Source organism: Wyeomyia smithii, chromosome 2 (assembly GCF_029784165.1).
Source record: "Wyeomyia smithii strain HCP4-BCI-WySm-NY-G18 chromosome 2, ASM2978416v1, whole genome shotgun sequence".
Taxonomy (NCBI): domain Eukaryota; kingdom Metazoa; phylum Arthropoda; class Insecta; order Diptera; family Culicidae; genus Wyeomyia; species Wyeomyia smithii.
The window spans coordinates 113,970,167-113,995,872 of NC_073695.1; the positions used below are offsets into that span (position 1 = coordinate 113,970,167).

General features: G+C 40.5%; 1 protein-coding gene across 3 annotated transcripts in view; it reads right to left on the reverse strand.

Annotated features, from left to right (window-relative positions):
- LOC129721129 (uncharacterized) overlaps positions 1 to 25,706 on the reverse strand; it is a 102,696-nt gene that overhangs the window by 33,048 nt on the left and 43,942 nt on the right. For all 3 annotated transcript variants that reach the window (XM_055673309.1, XM_055673307.1, XM_055673308.1), the window contains one exon: positions 12,888 to 13,035. In XM_055673309.1, coding sequence (XP_055529284.1) covers positions 12,888 to 13,035 — 148 coding nt within the window. The remainder of the gene's footprint in view (positions 1 to 12,887; positions 13,036 to 25,706) is intronic.

Here is a 25,706-nt window from a genome sequence, read left to right on the forward strand (position 1 = left end):
GAATCAGTCTAAATCGATATTTGTTAATAAACAACAATCAAACACAAATTTGGTAAGTGTCCGAATGTGCCCCATGAACGATGTCCGAATGTGCTTCACCACCATCCGAAGACAAATCTTAATTTTATCTAATAAATAAGATCTTTGTTTCCCCGATGTTATCACGTATTTTTTTCATTGCATATTAGTTACAAACTAAGGTGGTGTACTTTAATTTTTAAATCGTTCACAAAGAAATTGGAGAAATACTTACAAGTTTAGGCTTAAACGGTTGAAAACATGAATGAAAAATGGCACTGTATTGTTTCGGTTAGTAATAAACAACCAAGAGCTATCAAACTTTATGGTAGATGTTGGTGGAAGGGCTGCCAACTTACTAATATTTTTAGTTCGGTTGAAAATTGCACCATTTGTTTTTTTTAAGCTCTGTCCGAAACTGCCCCCCTTTTCCCTATAATTGGGAACAATCCAGATAATAATACGGAACGGAAAAATCGATATGGTGAATAGGCGAATAAGAAAGGACAACAATTATTAAAAACTCGGTACTTGGAATGTAAGGACTCTACTCGAACTGGCATGCGCAGGTATTCTAGCTAGAGAGCTGCGGAAGATGAATGTGAAGTTCCCAGCAATCCATGCCGAAAACGGAAGAACGTGAATTCCGGCCAGTGAATCCTACTGTGGACACTTGGTCATCGGCTTCGGGGTAGACTCCGCACTCGTTGGATGAGTGCTGAAACGTTGCATGGCCTCATTTGTTGAGGGGCAAAAAGCGCTTTGCCCCTCCAAAGTTACTTTCGCAAAGTGATATCATGTTACCTTTCAGTTCGAAACACTCACATTAAGAACTAATGAAATATGCAATTTTTTATATGAAGAAATATACAATTTTGTGTTGTAAACAATATTGATAAATTCCATTAACAGGGGAACTGCTCCTTTATATAACCCATTAAGCCGATATTCACGAAGAATGCACGGATTAAACACCAAATTTTCACGAAATCATTGAACAAATAAACTAAATATGCTTATATCTTATGGAATCGTTCAGCATTGTATATTAGTAAAATAAGCTAGATTTATCCTGAATTTTGTAAAACAAACAATTCTCCAAAACGCTTCCATATCCATCTCAAAACTTGAATCACTGTTCAATAATGCATCTCACGACGCCCCCATATTCATCACACTGTTAATCATGAATGAATCACATTATCATGAATGAACGTAGCCGCAGCCCGTCGTAGTAGGTTACCTAGATATCCGCTGTAGTTGTTTACGTGCAAAATGGGTAACCTAGGTAACCACTGCAGTGCTGTCGATTTATGTCAATTATGCCGGAATAATTCAACATTTTCAGTTTAATTTTTTGTTTTTACAGAAACTAATTTGGCAACTTTTGATTTTCGTCAACGTAGTGAAAACAGATGAAAATACATACGATTGAAATTCAGGAATTGTAGAAATTCATCTGAAATATTTCTGCTAATTTAAGCTTAGGAAATTTGAGGTGAACGTTTAAAATATTAAAGTATTCTTAGGGTAGTGAGTGATTTTGTTTAGTTTTTTAAGGTTTAAATTAGTTTATTTGACACGGCACGAAACATTTCTGTTTTACTGAGCCAAGTACAATTCGTATTAATTCTACGTTAGCAGGGAAAAGAGGGAGGCCTTTTTTTCTATTCTCGCGGCTGACTACGAGCTAGTGGGGATTTAAGGTGAGAGGAGGGGAGGTACAATTTTGACTTAAAATTATTTTTGAATTTTGTTTTTCAACTGGTAGAGCCATTGTATACTTGTTTGTTGTGGGTTCAAAATATTTGTGTCAGCATAGATGCGGGCTCTTCGTTTCCGTGTCTTCAGCATAGTATATTTGTGTCCTTAATCTGACAAATAGACAAAGAAAATTTTAAATTTTAATGTCAGCGTTTTTCAGAAAGCAGTATAGCCGTGTCATGTAATGCAGATCACCGCTTCCCAGAATGTCTCTAACGGGAACGTTCGGTTGTTTTCCTCGGGCCCGGAGGGAATCTATAAGCTCGGACCTAACATCACAGAATTCGACACACGACCAAACAACATGCTCGATGTCATGGTAGCCATCGCCACAAACGCAGTGATTACTGTCTACAAGCCCTATACGAAAGATATGCGTGTTTAACGTATAGTGATTGGACATAAGTCTGGACATCACGCGAATGAAGTCCCGACCTACATCCAACCCCTTGAACCATGCTTTCGTCGATACCTTAGGAAAAATGGAAAGTAGCCACCGTCCCAGTTCATCTGAGTTCCATGATGATTGCCAACTGTTGTGTGTTCTCTGACGCAAAATGCTATAAAATTCATCATAAGCAATTGGTCTTACATAAATATCGCCATCAATAGCACCCACGCCATCAATAGCACCCAGCGTCAGCCTTTTCATTGCCCGGAATGGAACAATGAGAAGGGACCCACGCTAAGGTAACCTGGTAATTTTTATCTGTTAAAGCACTTAAAAACCGCCGTATTTTCCCCAGGAAATACGGGGTGTGCTTCACCGTCTTCATCGATCGCAGAGCCTCAATGGCACTGAGACTGTCTGTGAAGATGAAGTAGTGGTCTATGGGCAGGGTTTCGATGATCCCAAGAGAGTACTGAATAGCAGCAAGTTCTGCGATGTACACGGAAGCAGGAGCATCGAGTTTGTAGGAGGCGGTAAAATTTTCGTGAAAACACCGAAGCCAGTCATCTAGATTAGATCCGTCAGTATAAAACATTTTATCACAACTCACATGTCTAAACTTATTTAAAAAAATCTTAGGGATCTCTTGTGGGCGCAATTGATCCGGGATACCAATAATGTCTTCTTTCATGGTGGTGTCGAAGAATATAGCATTATTAGAAGTATCTAAAAGTGCGACATTGAAGGGAACGTATGAAGAAGGGTTAATATCTTGAGCCATGTAGTCAAAATATAAAGTCATAAATCTGGTTTGGGATTGAAGGTCGACCAACCTCTCGAAATTTTCAATTACTAATGTGTTCATGGCCGTACATCGAATTAGTAACCGGTAAGAGAGATTCTAAAAACGATGTTTCAACGGAAGAATACCCGCTAGCACTTCAAGACTCATCGTATGGGTCGACTGCATGCAACCCAAGGCAATACGCAAACAACGATATAGTATTCTTTCTAGTTTCAAAATATACGTGTTCGCAGCGGAGCGAAAGCAGAAACAACCGTATTCAAGAACTGACAGTATTGTTGTTTGGTATAACCTTAGAAGGTCTCCTGGGTGAGCACCCCACCAGGTTCCGGTAATCGTATGAGGAGAATTAATCCTCTGTTGGCATTTTTGTGTCAGATACCTAATATGACAAGCCCAGGTGCATTTAGAGTCGAACCAGACCCCGAGATATTTAGCGACTAAAACCTGAGTGATCGTTTTACCCGTTAGTAAAAGCTGCAGCTGAGCTGGGTTATGCTTCCTAGAAAAAACGACCAACTCAGTTTTCTCCGGAGAGAATTCGATACCCAGCTTAAGAGCCTATTCAGACAAATTGTCTAAGGTATCTTGCAATGGTCCTTGCAGATCGCTAGCCTCGCTACCAGTAATGGATACAACGCTATCGTCTGCAAGTTGCCTTAGCGTGCATGAATTTGCAAGACATTCATCGATGTCATTGACGTAAAAATTATATAAGAGAGGACTTAAACATGAGCCCTGGGGAGGGCCCATGTAACTAATTCGGGAAGTTGTCGAATTGCCATGTGAGAAATACATATGCTTTTCTGACAACAAATTGAGCAAAAAGTTATTCAAATTTGGTGAAATCCCTTCGAATGAAGTTTCGCGCTTAAAACTTCTACAGAGACAGAGTCAAAAGCCCCCTTAATATCCAAGAACGCAGAAGCCATTCGCTCTTTTCGAGCAAATGCGAGTTGAATTTCAGTAGAAAGCAACGCTAGGCAATCGTTCGTCCCTTTGCCCCGGCGAAAGCCAAATTTAGTATCTGAAAGTAAACCGTTTGTTTCGACCCATTTGTCTAACCGTAAAAGGATCATTTTCTCCATTAATTTCCGGAGGAAAGAGAGCATCGCCATCGGCCTATATGAATTGAGATCAGAGGCAGGTTTCCCGGGTTTCCGAATAGCAATGACTTTTACCTCCCTCCAGTCATGCGGAACAATATTTAGCTCAAGAAACTTGTTGAACAAATTCAACAAGCGTCTTTTTGCAGAGTCGGGTAGATTTTTCAACAGGTTGAATTTTATTCTATCTAACCCTGGAGCCTTATTGTTGCACGACAGGAGAGCCATTGAAAATTCCAACATCGAAAATGGAGGCTCTTCCGTAGTTACTAAAAACGCGTCGCGAAAGGTTTTCTGTTCCGGTACAGAGTCCGGACAGACCTTTTTGGCAAAATCGAGTATCCAGCGATCTGAATACTCCTCACTCTCATCCGAAACGTCACGGTTCCGCATGCGCCTGGCGGTATCCCAAAAAGTGCTCATAGCTGTTTCCCTCGACAACGCGTTTACGAACCGCCGCCAGTACCCGCGTTTTTTCGCCTTTACTAAGCTCTTCATCTGCCTGCCCAGTGCCTCGTATTTTCGAAGTAGGTTGACAGTGCCGTACTCCCGGTAGTCCTTATACGCCGCGGACCTTCGCGCGTACAGCTCAGAGCACTCTTTGTCCCACCATTTGTTGGGAGGTCGCTGTCTAATCGTTACCCCGGGTATCGGTTTCCTCTGAGCTTGAATCGCGGTGTCGATTATCAAGCCAGCTAAGAACGCGTATTCTTCCTCCGGAGGAAGTTCCTCGTGAGTCTCGATAGATTCCGCTATAAAAGACTCATAACGCTTCCAATCAATATTACTTGTAAGGTCGTAGGAAATATTGATTGGGTTCGGGGGAGTTGAACCATTAGCAATTGATATAACGATTGGAAGATGATCACTACCGTGGGGATCGTTAATTACTTTCCACTGGCAATCTAACGCTAGTGATGTCGAGCAGGTGGCCAAGCACGCTTTCACGTGCTGGAGGATTAGGTACACGTGTCGCTTCCCCAGTATTCAAAAGTGTCATATTGAAGTCGTCGATCAAGTTACAGATTAAAGAAGATCGGTTGTCGTCATACAGCGACCCCCATAGCGAACAGTGAGAGTTAAAATCTCCCAAAATCAAAAAAGGTGCGGAAAGAAATTCTGCTATATCAAGAAGTTGCTTCTGTTCAATCCGCGCGGATGGGGGAATATATAACGAAACAAGGCAAAGGTCTTTTCCATTCATATTCGTTTGAATAGCAACAACTTCAATATTCGAGATCGAGGGGAGGTCGATTCTGAAAAAAGAATAGCACTTTTTGATCCCTAAAAGTACCCCTTCACCGTGTGAGTCTCGATCTCGACGAATGATGTTGAAATCGTGGAAATTAAGTTGGTCATTTGAATTGAGAAAAGTTTCACAGAGCGCGAACGCATCACAATTGTATGTGTTTATCAAATGTGAAAATAAATCGATTTTGGGGATGATACTTCTGCAGTTCCACTGTAACACAGTGACAAAATTCCTAACCTCTTTCGACGTATTAGTCATCGAAAGATACGATAGCTGAAATGAGGGGCTAATTTGCTGTGAGTTGCTTCAAAAAGGTTTTCACTGTGGGGAGAAGGGCGAGAAGAATGTTTTGAAGGTGATCTGGTATGTTGAATGTTAAAAATCCAGTCCACAATATCAGAAAATTTTATGAACCCTGTTTCTTTTATGTCTTCTGATCGAAAAATGGGTGCACGAGGGGTTTTTGGTGCCCCTGGAAGCGGTGGGTACTCCTGGTTTGATTTGAAATTAAAACCGGGGAGTACTTGCTTCGGTTTTTCTTCACCGCTTCCTTTTTGTATTGTCTTATTGGTCATTCCGCTAGGGGTTATCTTACGACCTTTGCGAGAAAGATTAGGAGAGTTGAGCATTCTCCTCTTCCTAGATCCCTCTGGCAAGGCATAAGAACACCCTTCGACAGGAACGTCAGATGTACCCTCATCGGTTGGCAAAAAGGAGAAGATGTTCCCTGTCGAGGGTGGCTCAGCCCTCTTTAGCATTTCTGCAAAAGAGCGCTTTGATCTTTCCTTAAGGGAACGCTTAATTTTTTCCTCGCGCTGTTTGTACGCGGGACACGCCGAAAGGTCATGCCGAGTTCCCTCGCAGTAAAGACACTTTTCAGTATCCTCACTGCAAGCGGTCTCAGCATGATTGCTTCCGCACTTGCTGCAGCGTGCCTTGTTGCAGCAGTAGGTGGCTGTATGACCTAACTGCTTGCAGTTTTGGCAATGCATGACCCGCGGTACGAACAGGCGTACAGGCAGACGAACCCTGTCCAAAGAGATGTAGTTCGGCAGTGCGGATTCGGCGAATGTTACACGGAAGGAATCCGAAGGGAGGAATTTCTTCTTCCCTTCTTCGATGGATACTGAATGCAACTGCTTGACATCCAGTATCTTTACATCTTGAATCAGGGGGTTCTTGAAGCAGCCAACCCCGTGACGCAAAATGTCATCGACCGAGAGGCTTCCTTCGGTAACCACACCGTCGATCTCCACGTCCTTGCAGGGATGTACACGCGGTACTCCCTTGTAAAGAGCTCGTAGCTAGCAATTTCGTTTGCTTGCTTCAAGCTACTCACGAAAACTCGCAGTTTGTTCGGCCTCACCTTCGTAATCACGGTTACGGCCGAAAACTGTTTTGCCAGGTCTTTGTTTATTTGAATTATATTCAAAGGTTTTTTTATTGGCCGGAAGTAAACAACGTAGGGGCCGCTAGCGGCATCTGGGTAAGCTTTTACCCGTATTTCCGGTACCCTTGGTACGGGGCTAGGTAGCGGGGGTGGTACAGGGGAAGGTAAGGGAGAACTGCTGGGGGAAATTTCAATTTCTTCCCCATTTGTTTCCACATCCAGAAAAAGTTGCACCTGCATGTCGTCCATTTTGCGGGAGCGTTACGCTCTACCGCACACAAACGATAAATATTCGAATGTGTGGGGGGGATCAAATAGTTGATATTAAATTTTAAAAACAATATTTTAAACTGCAATGGATCAAATAAAAAAAAGACAGTAATATTAATAATAATAACAATAGAAATAATACTAATAATAATAATAATAATAATAATAATAATAACAATAATAATAATAATTATAATAATAATAACAATAATAATAATAATATTAATAATAATAGTAAAAATTCTAAAGTGAATACTTCACCGAACGTCTAAGTCACGACCTCACGGCTGATAGTAGGATCAATCGAGCGTCTCCACAGAACAAACAATGACGATCCAGCTTCGTGTTGTGACACAGTGGCCGTATCCTACACGCGACCTTGTAAATGCCACTTGTAGTTGACTTCCACTCGCTCGATCGTATGGTGGTCCGTGCTGCTAGCGGGGTAACAGCGGTGCGGGAGAATTATTCTTGCTGATTATCAGCTGCGTATCAGATCACTGGCGGGGTAGCCTGCCCCTGACAGTGGGCAGAAGATGTTTCTGCCGATATATTTCAGGCTATTGTTATCGCACTACACAAGAACTAATCGACAAAAAAAACACCCGTACGATAACTCGTGTATTGTTGTTTTGCGAATCAAGCAGAGCTGAACAATTTGCGTCTAATCGAGACGAAAGCAAAACAACGAATGATTTTGTTTAGTGATTAAAATGAAAAGTGGTCAGCTAATGATGCAAAAAAAAAAAATCCGTTGGTTGGCTGCTGAACGATTCCCGTTGTAGCCGTATAGAACAATGCGCGGATTTTGTTTTCTGAGGTAGGTGATTGAATTAAATGAGTTCTCGAGTGCAGATGCCCGAATAAAACATCAAATTTAGAGCTTTTTAGTGAGTTTTTGAGGATTATACTTCATAAGGAATCTAAAGTGAACTGAGAAGAATCCATTCCAGCAGATTGGTTTAAGAAGAAAATATGCGTTTTTCCTGTTTTCAATTGTGTTTTCATGTTGTATAAGATGAATAGATAAGCTGAGATGCATAATGGAGCAGTTCCCCTATAGCAATAGTGAAAGGCTATTTCGTTGTGTGAAAAAAGTGAAAAAGTACGAAGATATTAGTTATTCTGTGTTCACACATAAGTAGTTCTACAAAAATGTTCCAGTTTTATTATTTTTTTAATTCTTATTTTTTGATTTTGTTGAACCTTTACGTAGACGTTTCTATGGAATTATATACCTATACTTTTTTTTTTGAAGAACCAAATTATTATCTACTACTTTTCCAAAGACAAACACACGTGCCTCTTCGAAGAAAAATCCTGAACAATCTTCGTCCTTATTCGAAGCGTTACACTCATGCGCCATCATGTGAGCTTATTGCCTACTAACTCATTTTCGTAAAACAGTTTTTGTCTTTGCTAATAGGTGCGTACGCTTGCTAATAGGTGCGTACGCTTGCTAATAGGTGCGTACGCTTGTCAACACATAGGTGCGTACGCTTGTCAACACATACGGCATTGTCGACGGTTTTTGTCTTTGATAATGAATTTTCTGGTCGATGAAATCGTGATCGAGTGGTACGTCGGTTTGGCTGTGCTATGACAATCAAACAAACCGTTTTAGATGTAAAAGTATTTTCTATCACCGATAGAGCACTCTACTTGTGATGTTTTATACAAAATTGCACAGATGCGAGTAATTAAAGGTATTGAGTCGAAATATTTCAAGTATTGAAATATTTTCAATGCGTCTTGCATTCACCTTATTCCCCTTTGTATAGAAATTAACATTCGAGTACGTGTCTGCACCAAGTTCTTCCCGTACACTTATTGGGAAACACACTTTTCGAATAATTTTCACTACATCCTCTTTGAAGCAGTACGTGACACCTAAACCCCGGACGCAATAAACTTCCTTATTTGCAAACGTGATTTTGCATTAAGCTGTGTTTGAATATTGCCGCCGTACCACAAAGCTGCACACTGCATTCAAAGACGGTGAAACGTGATCAAAACCTCTAGTCGTAAAATAATGAAAAATAATCAGGCTATTGCGAATAGCAGAAGCAGAATATACATAAATATATCTAAAGCTTCCTAAAGTACTTCATCATTGCGGCGGTACGCAGTTTTTGCAAAACTATAACCAAAATAAATTCTATGTATTTTTACGATAAATTTATATGTGCAAATTTTCAGTGTCCAAGTTTGTTTCTTTTTAATAGCTGAATTAGCTTAATCATAGGTATATTTCCGTATGAAACAGAATCGAATCAATTTTACATATTCCTGTTATTCTCTGAACTTAAATTCAACAAATAAAAGAGTTAAATATATTGTTTATCATCCAAATTGTTATTAAAACTATATAAAAGCTTTTTTTTTGTTTCCAGGGAACGTTAAAAATTAAACAACATAAACTTCAAATGCCATGTTACAAACATGAAATGAACTTATAGAACTGTGGTACAGTTCATCAAAGCAGACAGTGTATGTAACAAGAGAAGCGAAAAATATGATACAGAATTCAAGAAATACACCGCATCCAAACAGAACTTGAACCCGCCATCTCCCTGTCTTCAGTATGGTGTTTTATCCAATTAAACTACTGGGACGCAATAAACTCTCAAGACCAATAAGGTTTGATGAACTTAAATGTCGTTATAGAGGTTAATCATCAGATCGTCAAAAGAATGGAAAATATCTCTTGGAAACACAGGAGGAATTCTGCACCTTTGGAAACAGTGTGCGGTGTCAGGAATACTTCTATCGTTGTTGTGAGCTGTTCTACCGTACGAAAGACGCGTGAAACATGAGCCAATGTTATCAAGATTGACGAATGAGGGTACTAAAGAATTTTCTGCTCCACAAACACCCCCACCATAAATAAAACCTTTGACGGAAAGCTGCTTGACGGTAGCTGCTTCCGATATAGGACAAGAAAATTAATTATCGTAGTTCAACGCATCCAAACTGATTTTCGCTGGGTATATTTTTATGCAAACTGTATCCCGTTGAAGGGGTCGATACAACGACCAGATTGTTGAATTTGAATGATGATGCATAAATTTGTCTACGAGAGCCATTGTGAAATAAACTCAAATAACATGTTTATATTGATATATTTGCGAGATATGTACTTTTTCTCTAACATTCAAAAAAATTACCGTTTCTCGCTGGTTGTGTTCATTTTTTATTAATGAAAGTTGATTGCAAATTGATGTCAACAAATCAATCACGATTCCTCCTTTCAACCTTCAACCTTCCATATTTGAGTAGACTTTACAGTCTATCACCAACAGTTGCGACGGATCAACAAAAGCCATTCACCAGGATCCAGGCACCTCCGAGCGGCCTGCTGAATAATGCACGACAGGTTTATGTCGATGACACATTTTCGAATCATCATCTCTGTCGACTGGCAATTGAATTTGTATGCTCAAATTGGGTATGCTGTAGATAGGCTGGCATCACGGCTAACTAATAATTCGTGCCCCGAAAGCTATCCGTTTAAGTTATTAATTTATAGGTGAATTAAGTGGCCAAACTTGTTAAAAAGTGTCAAGTTGTGATCTGTGATGCTTTGTCTAAGTGAGAAAAGTGAAGGTTTTGTGAAAAACACAGTGTTCCTTGCGTGAAAGTAATAATTTTTCCTCGAATTGCAATTGAAAATTGTAAGGCCAGCTAAGTTGCGTGAGTGTGAGTGCCTACTTTGTGCGTCGCGCTAACTAGCGGTTCGTTATTAACATGCGAAAATGGAATGCATGGCAGTGTGAGCGAAGAGAACGATAATATCTGGAGAGAGAGCGAAGAGAGTAGTGTTGCGCTGTGCTTGTCGGCGTTTGTTTCGCTGGCATAGGCATAACCAAAATAAAACAGATGAGTATAAGTTTTAGTATCAAACATTTTAAGAATGCATAGGCTCTGTGTGTAGTGGTTTTCAGCGGGTTTTGGACTTTGTCAGAAGTGTAAATGTGTCATCTGTTGGGTGCACAAAGTGTGGTAGCTTGTCGGTTGCGGGTAGAGTTTTTTTTATATTTACGAACCAGATTGTGCGATGCACTCTCACAGGTCAAAATTGGCAGTTTTACAATATAGTTTCAAAATTTATCATTCGAGCATGACAATGCGGCATGCGATTGATGCATCGTCTACAATTGTGAGTCCTGGCAGGGCGGTGACATTTTATTCAGGTCTATGTTCTTGTTTTATGATTTTCCTAGCTTTTGGACAAATGTTGATATACATAAGTAACTTTTATTTAATTATGTTGAAATCGTTTTGGGCGTGAAAATAGTTCACGACAACTGAACTTTGATTGCAATTATTTTGGCATTTTAATAATAAATTTGGAACTCTGTTTTGTTTAATATGCTTTTTTGCATTTTTTTAAGTTTTTGGGCTATGAATGCATGGAACTTTGTCAGTTTTTATACTCAGTAGGTGTCTTTGGTGCGAAAGGTCGTGTCGCGTATGCGTCGGTAGGAGAAAATGGAGCGGTCGTGCATAATGCCCCGGTGAAACGCATCATCGGCCCGGGTGAGTTTTGTTTATCTAAGGGTTTCCGGAGTGTAGTGGGAACGCTATAGTTTGCTTCGGGGAGGTCAGCTCAGTTTCGCGCACGTTATTTTGACAGCGCTCAGTGTAACTATCTTAATACAGCGGTTTCGGAATTCAATGACCATTACATCGTATAATGCTCGGGTGTGCCTTGTGGGTTTTTTTACTCGCTCTATCGGTTCTTTGAGCTGGTACCAGTAGTTTGCATTTGGCGTGCGGTGCGTTTTACGAAATTCATTCGTTTCGAGGTAAATTTTAATAGTTCACAGGATGAAACGCGAAGTTTGGTGTGATACAGACTGTTAACGAATGGTTGCTGATAATAACGATTGGTAGAAACTTCGATTCTCCTATATGCCGATACAGCGATCGTGATGCGGTTCTATTCATATCGTCCTCTGATGGCCGGTTGCGCAGAGACCGAGAAATATCCATATCGGGCGCGAATTTGTGTAGAAAAGATCGCACCATCAACCTCGATGGATCCAGATCAATTCCTTTCCACTAACACTGATTCCTTCCTTTGATACTTGTGGATGATGCAGAGGATTCCTCGGTCTCTAGTAGCAACAAGTATTAAACTAACACTCCCGATATCCCTTCCTCTATTGATCTGCATTGGGCGTGGCCAGCTACGTTATTGACCAGTGAAAAGAAAAATCACCAGGAATTGTACACTGAAAATGGCTTGCAACTCCTAGGCACCATTTTGACGGTTCTTTGTGCAATTTCAGCTGATTCTGGTCAATCGCGGGCAACACACGGGCGATCAAATATGCTATGCTATGCTATGCTATGCTAAATTGGGTATGCTGTATTGAAATCTACTTATATCTTCGAGCCGTACCAATGCTTGGTCAAAGATTCACAAAAGTAAGATAGCTTTTCTATTACATTTCAAAATGTACTTTTCTCGAGCAACACATCAAGCCGTAGCACCGTCATACATAAAACATCATTTTACAGTTATTAATTCAACTTATTTTTACACTGCAAACAAGATATACGAACGGAAAAAGTACCACACGAATTCGAAAGTTTTGTGTTAACTCTTTTTTCATTCATGGTTTCGTAAATGAAAAAAAAACTGTGAATATAGAGAGCAAGGATATCAACGGAAATAGCTGCACAGGTGAATGGCGGTAGGAAGTAGGTACTTGACCTGCTGGCGCTATTTTTGTGTTTTGCGTTGATGGTTGAAGTGTACATAAATTGAATCTAGAATGCAGATAGCGTCATATATATGCCGAACCGTGCCAGCTGGGGGCTGCCTTGACTGATATTATTTCACTAGGATGAGTAGGTTATTTTTCTCTTTTCCATTTACTTACCCGAGTGCTTTGGAAAAATGAACAAGCGCTGCGGTCAACGCCTTCCGATCCGTCACCTGTTCAACTGCTGGCGAAGTCCGAAACACCCCCAAGTGTTGCTCCCAGCGGGCGGTTTGCGATGCCACTGATGCCGGTCCATTGGAAGTACCTGCAATCGAACGTCAGACAATATAATTGGAATCGATGAATGAAACCAATCGAAAATGATTAATAAATTCTACTTCTGCCTTCGAACGATGGCAAGCCTTAGAAGCACAACTCATCAGTACAAAATTGAATGTGAAGAGCTTATAAATTGCGTATTTTGTGCTACAATTCCGGAACTATGCAGAGGAACCAAAGGCAAAAGGGAGAAAGTGGGTAAAACGGACTGTGGCGTATCACTTGGAAACTATTGATACATTAATTTACTATTTATGCAAGCATCGTGTTAATGTTGATAATATAGATCGATTGAGTTATTAAATAAAGAAGTTGCTCTTATATAATACTTTAGTTGAAACACAAGGTTCATGAAAACAACCCTCTTGCTCGCAATTCATCTATCTACTTTTCGTGTAGAAGCAGAAGTAAAATAATTAATCATTATGTGGTCGACGAAAAAAAACCCTCACATGTCCGACGGGGTACCCGGGTACCAACAAATTGAAATTTGACAATTTTCTTCCGATTTCAACAGTTTTAGCTCTTAAAGTTTCTCCAACTTATTTACTTTGAAATCAGTGTCAGCGGTGCTCCGAAAAAATTTTCTCATTCCCGGAAATCCGGTTTTCCGTGGACAAGTTCCGAAACTGAGGAATTTTATAAATATTTGACAATATTATTGCTACAATTACAATTGGCACTTCATATGAGTACTTTCGGAATCGAAATGATGTCCAGAGACTTGAAAACGACCCTAGTGGCCGTTTTGATTATCAAAATGGCGACTTCCGACTTCTGGACGAGGACAAAAATTGGTTGAAATCCACTCGATATGAGTATTTCCGGAATCGGGATGACACCCAGAGACCGGAAATCAGAAGCCATTGGGAAATTCAAGTTGGGGACTTTCGGTTTCTGGAAAACAGTCATAACTGACTAAATACCATCTCATACGAGTACTTTCGGAATCGGAATGATGTCCAGAGACCTAAACATGATCCTAGTGGTCATTTTGAATATCACAATTACAACTTCCGGCTTCTGGGAGAGATTAAAAAATGGCCAAATACCACTCAACACGGGTCTTTTCGAAATAAGAATGATGCCTAGAGACCGGGAGTCAATTTCACATGCCATTTTGAAATTCAAGGTGATGACTTTCGATTCGTCTGGTGTCGTTTTATGGTCTCTAAACAGCATTTCGATTCCAAAAGTATTCATATTTGATGGTATATGGTCAATTTTAGCTGTTTTCTGGAAACCGGCAGTCATCATCTTGAACTTCAATATGGCGCTTGAAGTTAATCTCCAGTCTCTGAGCATCATTCCGATTCCGGAAACATCCATATTCGATGGTCGTTTTCAGGACTCTGGACATCGTTCTGATTCCGAAACCACCCATATGAGATGGTTTTTGGTCAATTTTAGCTGTTTTCTGGAAACCGGAAGTCATCATCTTAAATTTCAAAATGGCATCTGGAGTTGATTTTCGGTCTGGCCATCATCCCGATTGTGGAAATTCCCATATTCTGCCCATTTTGACTTTCTTCCATATACCGCCATTTTGGAATCTAAAATAACATCGTTAGTCGTTTTACGGCCTCTAGATTTTATCCCGGTTCTGAAAATACCCTTATTGGATGGTATCTGACGTTGTATTATTTCATTGTTTTAATATTTTTCGGAAGGACCACTTTGGGGGCATATCATAAAAATGGCCTGCGGAAGTAACTAATTTTATGAACTTTGAACCAATAATTGTAAGATAGATTTCGTTAAAATATTCAAACTAAGAATGTTTCGGAACATATTCCCGGCAAACCAGATTTCCGGCAATGAGAAAATTCTTCCGGAACATCGTCGACGCAGATTTTTGCGTACATAAGTTACTGAATCTTCTGGGGCCAAAAGTATCGAAATCGCATGAAAATTGTCAATGTTACAAGAATATTAATTTATGAATTCCCGGGTACCCCGTCTGGTACGTAAGGGGTAAAAAAAGTTCAAGTCCTCCCCCTTTACCCTCCCCCTTTTATTACTATTTAAAAACTAATGTTATCAAAAGTTCCCTTTTACATATGAAAAAAGTTGCCTTTTAATGAGCTTTAAGATGTCGCAAATTTTTATCACTATTGATCACAGTGAACTATGAAATTTCGTCTTGTGAAATCTAAAAAGGTACCAGGGTACCCCGTCGATGACATAACGGTTAAAGATATCCAAATATTCTATATATACCCTGTCAAACTGTGTAAATAAGTCAACGTTTCGAGCGTTCTTGGTAGCCTTTTTCAAGGGAAGCTGTATTTGAAAGTAAAAATATTTAGAAGCATAGTACAATGCAAAGTCATGCAATAGTCACTGATTTTAGTTATGTCGTATTTGTTTTTCAACGGTAGGAAGTCCTTTATTGCTGTGTTGTAGTCTAGTTTTCAGCGACGATATATGTTTGGAATGGTTTTTTATCATGAAACTGCTAACATTGGTCACTGTCAAATCGGTCATCTTGTTCAGACATCTTGTTCTCGAATTTTAATTTTTTAAGCTAATCTACCTGCTTAATGTACTATGTACAACCTTGAATCTATAACTCTCGTATACAATCGCGTGCTCGGAAGTGCAGCACCTCCACATTTAATGAAGGAGCGGTCGAATTTGCCAGCCAAGGGTTCCAGGTTTGCGAGCTCGTGCACCTCGCTTGTTCTTATCTAGGGGTGTTTAGGTTTAAGATCATTCCGAAGATCGTATGGGGACAGCACAACCACTCGTTTGTAGAACGACATCTGATTCCTCAGACACTGTTTCGAAGTTCTGCAAATTAGGGGGTGCCGTCCCCGATGCGAACACTGCATTTGTTGATCGTCTCTACAACGTGTGGTCGAAAAACCAGATGACTATCTGGGACAACCCCAAGATAAACCACCAGGTTAGACCACTCTATAGTTTATTGTTTATTGTTGTTGAATCATCTGACACATTTGTGGCCGAATCTCACGAGGGTGGAGACCACTCTACCGGAAGTCCACTTAATAATGAACGAACGGGTCTCCTACGAAAGGCAGAAAATCGAAAGGCAGAATCACGAAAGGCAGAATCACGAAAAGCAGAATTACGAAAGGCAGAATATTTCATAAGGCAGAATAACGAATGGCAGAATCACAAAGAGCACGAATGGCAGAATCAAAAATTGGTCTATTTTCTTTTTAACAACACACACTCGCGGCCTTTGGCCGCTCTATTGTCCAAATGTATGCTGTCCTTACTCGCTACCGCTCGTTCGGACTTAGATAAGGGAAAGAAAACCTGTTTGAGTAATCCTAGAATACCAGTATATCAGTTGTTTGTATGCGAGAGGCCGCCGCTTCCGACGGCGGGTCGGCGACCGGCTCGGACCGCGGAAACCACGGCGGCTTTGTGCCGCCTCGGTTCCTTGCCCTCGATTATGCGTCTTCGCCGCATGAATTGTTTTATGTTAATTATAATCAACAAGCCGTTGAGACTAGTGTAAGTTATACCAACCATCGAAAAATTACTCCCCGCGATGCCGTGAGACTCTTCAGGATCTGAGCCAAACCAGTTTGCGCGTCTCGGATCTAATAATTAGGCTTTATCTGCACCTCTCACAAAAACTGGTCATCGCTGTGTGACCAGTTATTATGTCTGGTAACCAAATAATATTAAATAATAAATGTAGAGTAGCAGCTTTGATATCGTGACCAGCATTCGCACCAATTTACCATCACGCACTTGGCTATCGTAAGTCAGGCTCTGCTACCAGTGACTCTGCCTTTCGTGCCCTTCGAAATTCTGCCTTTTGAAATATTCTGCCTTGTGTGTACGGTCATAGAATTCTGCTTTTCATGATTCTACCTTTCGTGCTTCTGCCTTTCGTGATTCTGCCTTCTGTGGCGAACCCGAACGAACTATTCGTATACATTTCTGTAAGAACAATAACATAAATATCGCCTTAGGTGAATAAATCCTTATCCCCTTCAGAAAATTGTCATACACTCTTTTTCACTCTAACATGCTCCATGGCAGTAATCCGGAAGAGAAGTAGCGCCGTCTAACAAAGATAACATTCAAAAACAAACTGATTTAAATCCAAATTTACCCAAATTTGAACATATTTCAACTTAAGGGGCAACAATGGCGCCATTTTGAATTTTTGAGGAATCGGAAATTTTCGATGTTTTTTCAACGCCATTTTGTTTTAAGACCAAATATCAAAATTCTAAGAGTTTGTCCACATATTAACATCTTCTTACCCATCTTTAAAAAAATACAGGTCTTAAACTGAGCTCAAAACGGCGATTCTACGAAACCGGTTTTGGCATGGTTTTAGTATATTTCACAAAGCAAAATAATATCGAGTATGTCTGAGCACTAATGGGAATGCGCTAATATCTATAAGTGGTAATCAAATTATGTCTTATATTGAGTAACAAAGTCGTGTTTCTTGAAGACACTTCTCCTTGTAAACTTGTCCATTCATGGTTGCTCCAGTGATGAAAACTTTTGTCGTCTTTCTACAGCTACAGATGGCTTGACAAATCATTAACTTTCGGTCGTGGTCCCCGTGGTTCTGTGGTTAGCGATGTCGGTCGGCTAGCTCTCCCACACGGTTGTGATATCGGGTTCGATTCCCCATCGAGTCGAGGATCCTTTCGAGCTAGAAATTTTCTCGACTAAGCACTGGGGCACGGTGTATCGTTGTACTTATCCTACACATGCAAAATGTGCCAAAAACAATATCGATAACGCATTCTCTCAACTAATCTAGTTGATCGAGACCGCTATTAGCCCCAAGGCTAAGCGTGCGATATTGTATATATTGTTCGGGCGAATTTATCCGCGAAAACAAATTTGAACCTACCTGGAGCAATCCCCTTACGGTTAGCAAGGTAAAATTTTTGACCCGGGATTTGTCCAAAGTCCATTTTGACTAGGGTGGTCGGTATTACCGACTTTTCGAAAAACCGGTATTTCGGTATTCATAAAAATAAAAACCGGTAAAACCGGTAAAAAACCGGTATTTTCATTTTTTTCTGACTAATACAAACCAGGGGCGACTCGTTGTCTTTAAACCTACTTGTTCAACTACAAGATTCTGGAAATCATCGTTTGGGGAAATAATGACAATCATGTCCGCGGAATAGCGTAAGTCATTCTCTCTGTACTATTTGAAAAAAAAAAACTGAAAAATAATTAAATATATACAGAAATTTGGTCGCATCTATAGACGTGTCGCTGCATAATTATGTTTTTGCATTTATGTGTACTTATGCTTCATTACGACCCAGTTTTTTTTCTGTAGGATTTGGACCACTTGTTTTGATCTCCTGTGATGTCATACGATCCAGATACAACACTGGAACAATTCAATAGTGTTTGGAAAACTTTAATGAATGAATCCAGTGATATGATTACGAAGAACATAATTTCGAACCTTATATTAGTAAAAAAACATACTGATTTTTGTTTCAAATTCCTTTCACATCGCAAAACTTAGTATTAAATTAATGAATGAATTTGAAATTCTTAGAGGAACAATTATTGACACTGTTGAGAAGAGTAAATAAATGAAGAAAAAAATAAAATGACGGTCAGACAAAAATTTACAGTCTACAAATTCGAAGGAATCGAACGTAAATACTTCTCTATTCTGTTTGATGCTCTTTAAACAGTTCTTCCAAATTCAGTTGAACCTGAGAAAGCATTTTTCTCAACTAGAACTATTGCTAATAAAATTCGCTGCGGTTTGGGCGACGAAGCTTTGACCATGCTACAGCTATTTAAATTTCACTTTCTCGAGAACAAGGAGCAGTAATTTTTAGGACGAAATTCTTTATTGATTGACTATTTCATCCTGTAAACGCTTTGTATCAGGAGCAACATGTTCATAACTAGGTGCAACCTGTGCAATGCACACGGAGACACCAAACAAAAAATAAATCTTTAATCCAAATTTATATTTATATATATATTTTTTTTAGTTTCACTTTTAAATTGCACAAAACGAATAATGACTTACGTTTTTTCGCAGACAAGATTGTGATTACTGCCCCAAACTAAAATTTGTGGTTGAACTGGTAGGTTCAAAATCCACGGGTTGCTTCTGTAAGTATGAGTGTATAAAGAGATTAGCTGTTCTACTTAAAATATAAATGTCTTGTTTTATTGATATAAAGTTCTTGACATATTATCGATACACACAAATACATCATCTGAATCCAAGCAGAACAAATAAGAAGGAAACAAAAATTGATAAATAGGTTAGAGTAAATAATATTCAATGTTGCTTCTGTCTAAATATATTCATGTGATTTGTAACGCCTACCTAAGTGGGTAGCATTCATTAACCTTACAATGATTTATAAACATTGTGACAATTAATTTTCAATTTTACGACAAATACCGGAAATACCGGTTTTTTTCGCCTTCCAATACCGGTATTTCGGTATTGGAAAAAATATCGGTTTTACCGGTTTTTGTTTTACCGGTAAACCACCCTAATTTTGACGTATGACCTATCAAAACACAGCCGTTATACTCTGTGAGGATTTGCTCGTATAGCTTTCTAGCTCGGGTATTGGCAACCTGGTTCTGTTTCAGTTGTTTGCTGGCATGATACGACCGTAATCATTCACACATACAGATTCGATGAACTGTACTATATGCCGCATTGAACCTTTTCGCCAAATCACGGAGGGAGACTCCAAGATTATTCCGGACTGCCCTGATGACCTTCACTCGTAGTTTCCGGTCCAATGTTCCACTTCTACGTTTAGTTTGTTTAGCGCGGTTCACCGTCAAAGTGTCCCGGTAACGTTTGAGTACACAGTATTCACAGTCGATTTTGGTAGTTTGAGAGCCTTGGCGATCATTCCTCCTTGGGTTTTCAACGTAGGTGTGCACATCGTGCCTCGTCTTTCGCGTTCCATCTTGAATAACTTGTCAACGCGTGAACTAATCCTGACGAAATTTTCACCACTAAGTAAATAAACCTTGCAGATCTAAACGCTGTCATTTGTTTCTCGGTACGCCAACTAGAGGCGCTGCAGTAAATAAAAAGAAACGGCCAAATACTAAGCGGAACAAACCTTATTAACCCTGGGAAGATAGTCTGCGTCAATTTAACTCCTCGCTTGCAGCAATATTTTACATTTATTTCCAAACGTGCGTTGGTTTTTCCTCGGTCTTTCTTGATCAACTTAGAAATATTTAAACCAACATGCAGGTGTTTGTTATTTATAGATATGTTAACACTGTAATGACCGTTTATCGACAATTTATTAAGAAAAACTTGCAATTTTCATTATTTAAAAGTCGGGAGTCATTTTGGCGCATGATTATTCTTTTACGCATACCAAAATATGACTATCTTTTCAGGGTTAAGAGTAAGAGACATGATTATTATAATTCGTGCTTTCGTGTATGCTTTTTCACCCTTCCATTTTACGCTTACCGCTCCGAGCCTCGTTTCCTCCAGCCAATATTATCGCCAATTACAATTCCCTGGAGAGGTTTCAACTCGTAAAGGACACCATTCTCATCGGTAAATGAAAGCAGACGACTCTGGATTGTTTTTCCAAATAGTTTGGAGAGAGCAGAGAATAAACTAGCTCTTAGGAATAGAATTATTTTTTTCAGGCTAGATTACTGGAATGACTCTAGCTAACTTTCACTTTGAGGGTAAGAAGTAAAACTCCCAGTATCGATTTCTAACACGTGTTACTAAAGCGAAGTTCTTGAGCTTGAGGTTGAATGTGTTATCAAAGCCTTTATATTTCTTGATCTCCTCGCTAGACCGATGAGCTTTCTCTGGAACCAAACTAATTGAATGGTTGACAATGGCATCTCCTTCAGAAACAGCCAATTCGAAAAGGCTGGCGTCATTTCACCTCAAATTGTGTGACGACACACACTGCTGCTACAGCGCCTTCGCTTTTTCAACAGGTGTGATTAAAAGTTGAACTTCTCCGGGCAAAACAAGCGTGGAAAACGGTTAAAGGTTTCTTTTTTAAAACTTTGACTAGAGAACACATCGCGGTTTTGCAAATCATGAATTTGGTCCTGGATAACCTTGGAAAGCCGGTTTTTATGGTTTTTATTGGATCGGTTACGAGGTTGGTACCAGTGTCGATAGACATAACGCAATTTAGGGATGTTTTTATTGGGTTTGTCAATATAGAAGGTAATACAAACATAAAGTTTGCTGTACGGGAACCGCCGTGTCACGGATGACGGCAATCACACGCTGGAGTAAAATGCCTGGTCGATCTTCTCCGGACTATTTAAAGGATGGTCAGTGTTGATCGACGATGAACCTTTGAAACAGGACACAGTCGCATGATAGTTGCTTATCCGAAGATGACTGGTCACTATCTTAGCAACGGCACCCAAGATCAGTACAACCTGGTATTGATCCGACGATAGCTCCTCGAAAACGACTAGAGCCTCGGATATGGTCATGTTAGTCAGAAAGTACAGGACTAGTATGGTTTAGATAGTCTTAAGCTGAAAGTGCAAAGGGACGTTAGACTTTGCACCTTATGGCTTCGGGATCGGGAATATTTACTCTGGATTTCGAATGCAGCCCAGTTGACTTTAACCATTTCTTTCGTAGACCGTCCAGGTCACCTTAGAACCAGCAAAGCTTCCAGTGATAAAACCAACGTAAGACAATCCGGGGTTCGGAGTGGATTCTTGGCTTGGTTGAGAAGTAGTGACGACGGTGAGGCGAAACTGAGCAGAAAACTACGTAGCAGGGGTGCTTCAGTTCGAGAGCTGAAGTGGTTCCAGAACGGGAACCACATGACGATTATTTTTGAATGGAGGGAGTTGCCGGTGATGTGTTTTCTGGTTGGCTGCTGACGCTGCTTTGCGAATGTGAATGAATTCTGCACGCTTCTGGCAGCTGTGACTGGTGACATGATGGTTTTGGCTACAGTTCGCGCATTTAAGTTCGGTATCATCAGAATAAAGGCAGGTCGAAGAGCAAGGTTCTCAGGCACCGTTTTGCAATTTGCTACAAAAGGTTATGTCACGATGTTGAGGACGATGTGGTTTCCATTGGATGATGATGTGATAACATTGAAAACTCCGTCTGGAGCTTTGGCAGGTCTAGTAACTGGCAGCAGCTCAAACTTGTTGTTTTGCAGCAGCCGATTCAATACTGGATCCGACGAACCGGATTGGAAGCCATCAACTGACTGCTCCGCGCAGTCACTGTCAGTTATATCTTTTAATGGTACAGTAAGGGGCGGTGTGATGCCGATTACGGAAGTCTAATCAAGAGACTCCAGAAGGCACTCCAAGATACTCTAAGGTACTGGCCAAGCGTTGAGGACAACAAAATCAAATCGTTGTTTTGTTTGCGAAGCTACTTTTCGAGCATCTGAACAAATATTTAGTTAAACGCTTATTGAATGTTTTAAACTCGGTTTTGGATATATTTTTTATCCGTGACCAGCAATCGGAAAAAGCTGATGAACGTAATTGGCGGAATGACAAAAACTGGCGAAAAGTGATAAAAAGTCGGAATCATGAATAAGGTGAACGCTAAATTCTAACGGTGCAATAGTGGGCTGAATGCTAACGGTGCAATAATGGGCTTCGAAGAATATATTTTCGCAGTAATTTAATGGTTAAAACACCATGTCGAAGACAGGCAGACTGCGGGTTCGCCCACGTCAAACAAAAAAGTACGGATGCCTTCTCACCACGATTTTTTAATGTAAAAACTTAACAGAGTGTCAATTAAAGTCATATTGTAAAAGATTCGGTAATGAAGGATGATTTATCACAACCTTTTCTTCAAGTTGGTAAAAAGGTCCAAATTATTTTGTATACTACGATAAATGAGCAACGATTGCAACTCGGATGAATTTATTGTCGAAATTCGCGCTCTGTGGAAAATGTGTTACGCTTGTAATGGCCATTTTGCGGTCGTCATAATCGATTTAGTGAAACTACAATTAAAAGTGTTATTACTAAATTTCGCGCCAAAATTTGTTGGATATTCAACCACCGACTTGCAACAGTAGTTAAGCAGCAGGTAGAATCATTAGGCCGTAATTCTTTAATGATGACCTTGGACGAAACGTTGCCTTCAATGGCGAACGATATTGATTCATCATTCGTGATCGTGACTTTCTATTGCCCAAATTGGAAGATGTAAACCTTTTTGACATATGTTATAGACAAAACGCCGTCACAAGCCATACAGCATGCGAAGCTATAAACATTTTAAGAATTAATTTAATGAGCAATTTATCTCTCCATTTGACCCTGCAAATTAATCACCAACATTACGCGATTTGACGCCATTGGTCTTTTATTGTGGGCCTACGTAAAATCGTTGGTGTATAAAACTGATAGTTAAAGGAAAGCAGATTTGTAAAATCACGTTTGTTACAGCAAGGACGCAAACATTGATTGAAAGCATCTAATTGTTCAATTGCGTAAATGTTTGTAGTTTCAATATCAACTGACGATCAAACAGATTCTGCCAATTATTCTATCCATCTATCGATATAATACACCCGGAGCATCCTTAACAATGAATTTTCTTATATCGCAACCCGACACATCTTCGAATTTTTTCTTCACAATGAAATTCATGATTAATTTTAAGCTTAGATCGTTTTCGCAATACTGAGTAAATCGCACATCGAATTGATAATGTGTACGGGTGGAGTTGTGGGGTTTGACGGATTTCTCCAAATCTCGACAGCAAACGCTAAATGTTGTCTGCGATTAGCTTCAAGCTAAAATTAAATAATTTTATTTGCACGTTAATCATTCCTAATTTTAATTCACTTACAATTTTGGTAAACCGACTATATACGGGTTAACGCGGTGAGTCGTCGGTTTCTCTAATTGATCCTGGATGATTTTAGGCTAAGTTAGGTTAAGATAGATTGTTTGCTTAGTTTTAGATTAATTTTAGGTAAATTCCACTTACTTTTACTCTCATAGGATAAGTATAGCGGTAAGTTTAATGTAGGTAAATCAATTACGGTATGGAATAATATTTAATAAGTATTAATTTAAATGAATATGATTATTATGATGAGGCACTGCACGAGTCCGCTTTCTTTGCACGTTTTTGCTCTCCTCGTTTTGTTTTTATCTCGGTTTTATGACAGTTCTTGATCCGTTCTGTCGGTCAGCGAGCTGAAGTGGTCAGCGATGGTCAGTAGAAGCGTTGCGTTTGGACAGCGCTGCTGCAACGGGGGGTTCGTCACCACATACCCCCGCCCGTAAACCTTGGTTACCTTCTGGATATCCGGAATCTACTAGACTATGTTTGCCACCATCGGTGACGTCCAAAACAGCTAACTTTACAGCTGGTCGTCGAATAACCCCCGTTGAAGTCCTCACCAACGCTTGACGAACTCTTCCGTCCTTCCCCGGGAACACTTTCTCGATCCGCCCTCGTAGCCATTGGTTTCTCGCCGACCCACCAACCACTAACACTAGATCACCAACTGCCAGATTCTCGGACTCCTCGAACCACTTACACCTACGGGTGATGACTGGTAAGTATTCCTTCACCCATCGTCGCCAGAACTCATCACAGATGCACTAAGCCAGTTTCCAGTTGCTTCTGAGCGTGGATCGATTATCCACTGGGGTCATAGGAAGTAATTTGACCCCGGAGGAACTGCCCAGCAAAAAAATGATTTGGCGTTAGTGCCTCTTGATCGGCCGACTCAAGCGGTATGAATGTGAGTGGCCTGCAATTGATCATAGCCTCTGCTTCAAGAATGACAGTTTCCAGAGTTTCGTCATCTGGTTTGCGAGCTGATTCCAAAACTGCCCCAGTTGCAACTTTGACCGATCGGACAAGCCTCTCCCATGCGCCCCCCATATGGGGTGCAGCCGGTGGGATGAATTTCCAACTTGTTTCTGCACTTGTGAATGTCCCGGCTAAGGCATGATTTCTCCGATCGATTTCCTCTTTGAGCTCCCGACTTGCGCCTTGGAAACATGTGCCGTTGTCCGTGTAAAATTCTCTCGGAGGTCCACGGCGAGACACAAAGCGGCGCACGGCCATTATGCACGATTCCGTGCTAAGGGAGTGTACCACTTCCATATGAACTGCCCTAATCGTGAGACAGGTGAATAGGGCGACCCAACGCTTGGCGAGGCTCCTACCGACTTTGGCGTAAACTGGTCCAAAATAATCTAGTCCAACATATGTGAAGGCACGCAGAAAAGGGGTTAGACGCATCTTGGGTAACGGGGCCATGACAGGAGGCCTTGGAGCAGCTTTAACTACCCGGCACCAAATTTAGCTTTTCATGACTTTCAACCAACGATCTAAGTTTAGGGACTTCGAATTTCTGGCGAATTTCGTTGACGACAGTCTCGCGGTTGGCGTGGCGGAAGCGGCGATGGAACCAATCTACGATGAGAAACGTTATTGGACGAGCTTTTGGAAGGATTGCAGGAAACTTAACTTCGGTTGGTATGTAAGGGGCAGCACCGATTCTGCCGCGCATTCTCAGAATCCCACGGTCGTCTAGAAAGGGCCATGTTTTGTAGATCGGGCTGGATTCGTGAACGCTGCGGTGGCGTTTTTCCGGTGGTCCCTGCGACTCAACAAGGATAGACAGTTCTTCTGGATAGGCTTCTTTCTGAGCGATCTTCCACAGAAGCTCTTCG